We start from the raw sequence: 7,825 nt of genomic DNA, 5'->3' as shown, positions 1-7,825 counted from the left end.
ATAGAGTGGCAGCCTGTCATTTCCTCCGTGTTGCCTAAGTGATAAATTGCTCCAGCTCTCCCTCTCAAAGCTGATCCGATACGGAGCTCATGCACTATGCAACGGATCCCATTCTGCAGGGATTTTCCTTCCCTCTGATGCTTCACTTTTTTTTTTTTTTCCCCCTAGAGAGAAATAAGCCGCTTTTCGAGAACTGGAGAAAGCGGAGTGGGTAAATGGAGAGGGAAAAAGACAGAATATATGAAGCCATAAGAAGACAAAACTGGAACTAAAACCAAGCAGCTTCTTAATGAGGACACTGGGGATCCCAGCTCTTCTTTCCATGCCCCAGGAGGGTTATGCACCCTGCTCCATTATTATTTTTCTAGCAGACAGACAAGCAAGCATCCATTTCACTCTGAAGGCTGGATCCGGGATTTCCTGGGTATGAGCAGAAGAGGCCCGATGTTGCCAGTTATTCTTCTGCTGAAAAAGCCCAACACCCTGATATTCAAGGATGCCAGGCTATCCACTTCTGCTTCTGCAAGGCTGCTGATCAGCACGTAACAACTGCCATCACCGCAGTCCTGCCAGCAGGCAGCTGTGCCAAGCGAGAACTCAGCCACAGAGGCATTTTAAGAAAATGTAGAAAACTCGAAGAGGAAATCACAGCCCCTTGGCTTGAGGCAGAATTAATTTAATCATCTGTTAAAAACCACTTTCCTTGTGTGATTAATGACAGTAAGAGAAAAATCAGCATTCACAATCTGCATGTATATTGCAAGCAAAGGCAGGAATTTTCTTCTTCATTTTCCCGTTCAAGGAAATGAAGCATTGCTGTGGAGAATCCAGATGTAAGTCGTAGGTTAGACTCCACCCCACACAAGAGACGACTGCCTTAGGCAGCTGATTTAGGAAGAGCAGAATATTGGGGCCCTTTTCTTTTGCTTTCAGGGATCCAGGGTGGAACCCACAATCCTACATACCTGTGCACACTCACTCAAAGTGCCTTTCATATTGCACGTGTGCTCAACAGCATCCTTCCAGGGCAGGAGTCCCTCCTCCCCAAGAGTTTCAACAGGGGATTGCCTGCATCACCGACATGCCCTTTGGCGACGCTGTGACAAGCCACACAGCTCCAAGGAGCTCGGCAGGGACCAGGCAGGCCAAGCTAACTCATGACCCGAATGCTTGTTGCAGGCTGAGGTTGTTAACCGGTGATCAGCTGGTGGGCAGCAGCTGGCTCTCCTGCTGTCGCTCGCCTACATGCCTAGAGTGGTCCACAGCATGACATGTGAATTTTACAATCTCCTCAGTTCCGGAGATGCACTAGGAAATAAATCTAGAAAATCTGATTAGGTCTTGTCACCAGAGTAAGCTCATTAATCATTGATGCGGTTCTTCCATACGCAGTTTGCTAACTCCTGCAGGCATCAGCAGATGGGTGGATCTGAAGGCTGCAGACTTGAAAGAGTTGTTCTTTATATAACAATTGCACTGATTTTTTTTCCTCTTGAATATTTAGCTTGTTCTAATAAATAAAAACAGACAGAAAGCACCAGCGAAATCATTTAGCCTAGCTTCTTACATAGACTCAGGCCCAGGATTCCCCTGAAATAATTCCTGTAGCCAAAAAGATAAGACCACCTCATTCAGAAAATGTAAAATTCACCATGAAAAACTCTTTTGGCCACTTGCCTTAGTAATTTTTGCAGCAGTCAGTTACCCATACTGTTGCGTAAAAAAAATAAAATTACATTTCATTTCTTACCTGAACTTGTCTAGCTTTGCCTATCAACAACAGGTTGAGTAAGAGATTAAAGTCTTCTATGATTAAGTTGCTGTTTCCCCAGCCTCCCCCCAAAATATTCTCAGCTAAACTATGCCAGATGAGCTACTGCCATCTCAAAACACAGCACGTATTTCCCACGCCCCACCAAACACTGCCATCACTGTATGGCTTGTAATAATGCCAGCCATGATCACAAAAAGGTGCCAAAACACAGGAGAAAAAAAAAAAACCAAAAAAAACCAATAACTTTCCCTGTCCTCAAACACATGAAATAATTGGGATACATGTGGCTCCAAAATAAAGCCATGGATTAAACCTTCTAATTCTGGATACAAGTGAAATTGAGAAGACTTCTCTCCAGGCTTTGCAGCTAATAATAAGGCAAATGAATAAAAGCAAGAGAAATGAGGAGTTCTGAAAAAAAATCTCCCTTAATCTCCTGATGCATGTGTCTCTGAGATGGCCAAATCCCAGGACACCGGTATGAAACACAGCTCCACAACTGACGCTTGCAACCCATCCTCCTCAAGAGCAAGCAGGGAGCATTAAAACTCCAACTGCACAAGATTTAAAGAACCATAAATTTCTCCCCATTTGTTTCAAACTTTCAAGAAGATTTTACAGCTTGCTTCTGGTTTAGAGATTTATTAGACATCAGATCCAGGAACACAAAATATTTGTGATTACTGCTTAATGGGGATAGCTCCTCTTGGGAACCAAAGGATTAAATGAAGATAGCTGACATTTTCTAGATGCAAAGAAAAGGATGTCTGCCCATTTCCAGCACAGACCTCTCCTTCCCCACAACTTTTCTAGAAGATGGATCGAAGAAGTTTCAACCCATATTTACCCAGCCAGACTGCAACCGTTTGGTTCTCAAAAGCCAACCATGATCAGGCATTTACAAAAATTATCCCTCTGCTCTCTGGAACAAAAAATGAACCTTATGCTGCTCTCCCACAAGATCTCCTTGGATTAAAGCGACCCAGAAGGACACAGAGCGCACACCAGAACGCCACTGCAATGTGCTCAAGGAAGTTCAAAGCTATTTAGAAAAGTTAGCGATTCCTGCAAGAGAAAAGGCAATGATGAAAACAGCATATCACCTTTACTAGCTCATGGATAAACCAAAATAGCATATGGATGTCATTAAATAATTTTTACAAAGCCAGCCCTGACCCAGCAGAATGACTGGGTTTTCCTTTCATATCTAGTTCCTAGGAGAGCAGGGGTTACGTCTCCTTCAGCACATACAGGTTTACCACAGATATGCTTATGAGTAACATGTGTTAGCTGTTGGTGAGTCATAGATGCTAAATTACATCTAAAACTGTCTTGTTTCCAGTGCAGCAGGCTGAATTCAGCTCCGCGCACACGGAGCACTCCGTTCTGGCACTCTCCGCAGGGACAGAGACCTGCTAATGATACGCACCCAAGCCAGCACACGAAACCTTTTTAATCATGAAGACATAGTGCTAAGCAATTTCCTCTTCCTTTCCCAACTACTTTAGAGCTGTTTAGTGTGCCAAAGAATGATCTCTGCTCTGTGTTGCCGCAACTCTCTCAAAACCACTTCCCTTTAGACGAGCTGCTATGATGGCAGGTAAAATCTCAGCGGCAATTAGAGCTGTTCCCACATGGAGCCTCAGCAGCAGGTCAGCAAAGGTGGTTTGTGCAGGATAGGCCTCAACAGCTCCCATCAATCATGAGTGCCTTTCATTATCCTTTCCATTAACTGGGCTCCAAACATCTCCTTCACGCCTTCTCGCAACAAACGCTTGCCCTGGCCAAACGGCATCTCGGCTCTCCCAGGTACCTTCCAACCACGTTCATTTTTTGTGTGCTGAACCCTGCAGTCTCGGTGCCCTGTTCCATTAAATTTGGCACAAAGACACTGCCATTCCTCCAAGATTTTGCAATATAAATAGACACAAGCAGCCATGTGTGGGAGGAAAGCACCAGCACAGAGATGGCGGGTGACTTGCTGAAGGACTGGGGCAACAAACAACTCGTATCCTACAGCCAGGACATGTTCCAGATCCTACAGCCAAGCGATACACCCTTGCTGAGGGCAACCAGTCTGGATAAAGTCCAAAGTATCTACAGAACATGTCTGCCAGCCAAGAGAGATGAAGGCAAAGAAGCAGAGCTGTAGCTCAAGGCTTAAGCGCTATGCTAAACTCAGGCCAGCAGGTTGATTTTCTCACACACCAGGACGTTGGTGTTTGCATGAGTACTTGGGATGGACTGCTCGAGAGCAAGTGAAAGCCATGAGCTCTGTATTTAGGATGTCTTCCTAGGAGTGAAGATGAAAAACTTCTGCTGCTGCCTTGACAGCTGGTCAGAGTTCCGTGAGCCCTTTGCAGGCAGCAGAGATTGCCACCCCATCAGTGTTTGTCAAGGGAGCTGACAGTGCCCTTTGTGCCACCGCATTTCCCCAGAAACAAGTCCTACAAATGCCTAGAGGCAAATGGCTTTTAGTATGCTCGCAGCCAAAAACCATGTTCCCAACGAGATCCTTTATCCTGAGCAGTCACTTTCCCACCCTGCCACAAAACCTGCAGACCTAGGTTGTGTAAGAGCTACACTTTGAACTGTACTCACCCGAACCATGTTACTCAATCTTGTCAGAGCTGAAATAGCTGGGTTGGTGCCGGTCTCCACGGCTGCCGCCTCTTCCTCTTGAAGGGAAGGCTTCAGGAGCAAACACATCTTTTAAAAAACAGAACATGGAGACATACCTGAGTGTTATATATTTCAAACACACATTCATTCAGCATTGTGCACAACATCAAGACAACCTAAAGGATACACGCAGGTGCTGGTTATGAGAGCACAAATCTGGCAATCCAGAAGAGATTGTACACAGAACATACAAATCCCAGAACTGCCCTACAGCCTAATGCTCTCACCAATTCCTCAATGAGATGCCCCTCTGCAAAGGGAAAAGCAGCTGGCCAGGACCTGAGCAAACTCTTGGTCTTCCATATTTTCTTTTCCCTCAGACAGATGGCCTTGGGATGGTCCTTGCAGACGATCCATAAGGACAGTCCAGCACGGCAGAAATGGCTTACCTTCCCTGCGACTGCTGCCTCGCCTGTTGGGGTTCGTTATCGGCATATACATCATCTGTAAATTAAAGACATCTCTTTAAAAAGCTCATCTGCCAAGAAGCCCACCTCTCCTTCACTTCCTCTGGTAATACATGACCACTAAAGTAATTCCACACTTCATTATTAATTTATCTGAAAACACGATTACTGCCGATACTGTCACAAAGCAGCAATGCTGCTAAGGGAGTCTGCAGTTGCAGGTAGGCTCTCAGGTCAACATCTCCAGCACTTCATACCTTACCTGACCTTCCTGGAGGGAGATACAGCCAGGAGAGCAGAGTTAGGCTGTTGCAGTCGCACAGGACAGTTCTTTGACTCATTTATCCCAAATTACTCTTTTAAAAGCTCTCTACACTCTTCTTTTGTAGGTCTCTATCCCAGTAATATGATCCCAGCCAAACATAATTCCTTCTCCTACCCAAATGCCACCAGCACTACGGGAGAGACACCCAAACCATCCACCACAGCTCCACCACACCATCTCCACCTGAGCCAGGCTGGGATCCCTTCAGCTGAGCTGCAGCCCTAGAGGAAGAGCTATGGTGCACTTGCTGCAGCCCTCTGCAGAAAGAAATACTTTCATTTCCATGCGCAATAATTCCCTTTGGCATTTATTTCTTATTAACATTGCAGGAAATATATTCCCCCACAGGAATATTGGCAGCAGTACTGAATTTTAAGTGATGGTTAAAGACGACTTGCAGGAAGATGTCTGCTTGTAAAAGTAAGTGTTTATACCAAGTGCCCTATTAAACAAGAGTTATGCTTAACCCACAGAGGACAGCCTGAGCATCCAAGACAATGTTACATATTTCAGTACTTCACATGCGGTCTTCCTGCTCTGCAAATCAAGACTTCCTGTGGTGCAATTCACTAGCTAGCTCTGAATAGAGATTCTGAATGAAAAAAAATCAATTACAAGCTAATTTGGCAATTGAAACCAGGAGAAGGTGACACAGAATCCTATTTGCTTCAAGTTATTCATTTAGTCACTTGCACTTTCCAAAAAAATAAAAGCTGTCCATACCCTCTGGCACCTTGCTTGTGAAACTATCTTTGTCCCCTGTGTATAATCCTCAAGCACATCACTCCCTGTAGATCTGTGCTTTAAGTGCAGGCACCCAGGTTCAAGTGTCAGTTCATGGGAAAGATGGACACTGGCATGATTTGAAAAGAGCTAGCAGGAGTCCACAGGTTAGGTCAGCATTCAATCACACCTTAAAGATCAAATAGGAGAACACAAATCCCAGCAGAGCAAGTGTTCTTCACCGATACTGTGATTACATGCTCAGCTGAGGTCTGGTAATGGAGCCAGAGCCATCGGTATTTGTTCCTGGCTGCAAGATGTGCCAATCACCCTTCTCCAGGCACGCACTCTGTACGGCAATGAAGAAAGAGCTTCGGAGCTGGTGGATGTGCCAGACGGCCACAGAGATTCCCACTTTCCCCAGGCAGCCATCAGGCAAGGTCAAACCTCTCAGCTGATGGAAAGGGAAGCATTGCAGGAGACAGATGGATTCAAAACCACATTCAGTTTTTATCAAAACCTCCAACTGCAACAGGAGTTGCAGTTCACATATGTACACTTGACTTCTCCTTAAAAGAGGATGAGCAGAATTTTCACTCCCCCCAGGCAGCAGAAATCAGTTTCCCCCTTCCTTACCTCCTCGCTGCTCATGGATTCAGAGCTGGATGCGCCACGATGGCACTGCACCATAACGTTTGAGATCAGCTCGCCGGAGACTTCCACAACACTTCTGCAGAAAGCGGTTGGCTGTAACAGATCAAAATTGAGCAAATCTCCTAGAGCAAGGCTACAGCACAAACCCTCTCACGGAGTTTCACTGGGAGGCAGGAACCTATACAGGGATTTTAAAAACAAATTCCGGAAGGAAAAAATCTCAAGCAAGACTATACACCTAACAAATTATTGGAGCAGGCTGTGGCCAGACCAATATATTCTAGCAGCATACGACTACACACAAGTTAATGGTCCACAGCTGATATTAGCTGTATGAAGCCTTGAGCCTGATAGAGGCAGAAGAAAATCTCCAAGTCCTTTTCGTGGCTCTGGCATCACCAGTCACAAACAGAAGAGGTGTGCAGGGCTATGCTGATGGCAGCTCCAGGTCTAAAGTTGAACTACCTTTAAAAAACCCATCTCTATGACTTGGCAGAAGCTCCAGCAAAACCTGCTGCCCCCGTTTGGAAAACAGAGATCCTCACACTAACCTTCATACTGTAGTGTCCCAGGGAGAAAAGACAAGGGATGGTGTCTGTTTGGGATACAGTGATTGCTTTGCAGCAACCAACCCTTATGTCTTTAAAGAAAACCTACCAACAACCATCACTTCCATGCTGCCCCATCTACACGCACGCACAAGCTGCTTAGCTCAAGAGTAGTGATACTCACAGAGATGTTTACCCCCCTCTTCACAGGGCAAACTACCTCCCGAGGTAGCAGCGTGCCTCATAAGCTATGAGGAAAGCCCTTGCGCCATCTGTTCAGCACCTTTCCAGAATCCCTTCTCTTCCCTAAAGCCTATGCCCAAGAAGGACAGATAAGTTTGGCAGCATTCACAGAGGAAAAAGAGGCGAGAAGAGCTCAGCTTGGAGCAGCACAAAGCAGCAGAGATAATCTCTCTGGAAGTCTGACACACAGTATGGCATCATCGCGCACAGGGACTTGAGAGCTGCTCCACATGCTTTGTAAGAGTTGTCCTAGCACACAGAAGCTTGCAAGGGGAGCCACGTTTGGGCAAAAATAACTGCACAGAGAAGACCAGACTCAAAGACGATGTATTTACACCAAACCTGGTCATCTAGGAATCAGAGCGCAGCAAGAGCTACATCAAGGGCCTGATCCCTGTTTATTTCAGGCTGAAAAGAGAGTTGAAAATCTGAAAAACACTAGCACAGAGTGAGAATCTGCACTCCATCG

General features: G+C 45.7%; 1 protein-coding gene across 1 annotated transcript in view; it reads right to left on the bottom strand.

The window, feature by feature from the left end:
• Window positions 1-4,385: 4,385 nt before the first annotated feature.
• SPP2 (secreted phosphoprotein 2, 24kDa) overlaps window positions 4,386-7,825 on the bottom strand; it is a 5,875-nt gene continuing 2,435 nt past the window's right edge. Inside the window, exons 4-6 of the mRNA XM_010083849.1 lie at window positions 6,548-6,658; window positions 4,846-4,900; window positions 4,386-4,483 (exon numbers count right to left, since the gene is read on the bottom strand). Coding sequence (XP_010082151.1) covers window positions 4,386-4,483; window positions 4,846-4,900; window positions 6,548-6,658 — 264 coding nt within the window. The remainder of the gene's footprint in view (window positions 4,484-4,845; window positions 4,901-6,547; window positions 6,659-7,825) is intronic.

The sequence above is a fragment of the Pterocles gutturalis genome, unplaced genomic scaffold (assembly GCF_000699245.1).
Source record: "Pterocles gutturalis isolate BGI_N339 unplaced genomic scaffold, ASM69924v1 scaffold11425, whole genome shotgun sequence".
Taxonomy (NCBI): domain Eukaryota; kingdom Metazoa; phylum Chordata; class Aves; order Pterocliformes; family Pteroclidae; genus Pterocles; species Pterocles gutturalis.
The sequence above is the reverse complement of the archived record's forward strand: the minus strand, read 5'-3'. Positions and strand labels throughout refer to the sequence as shown.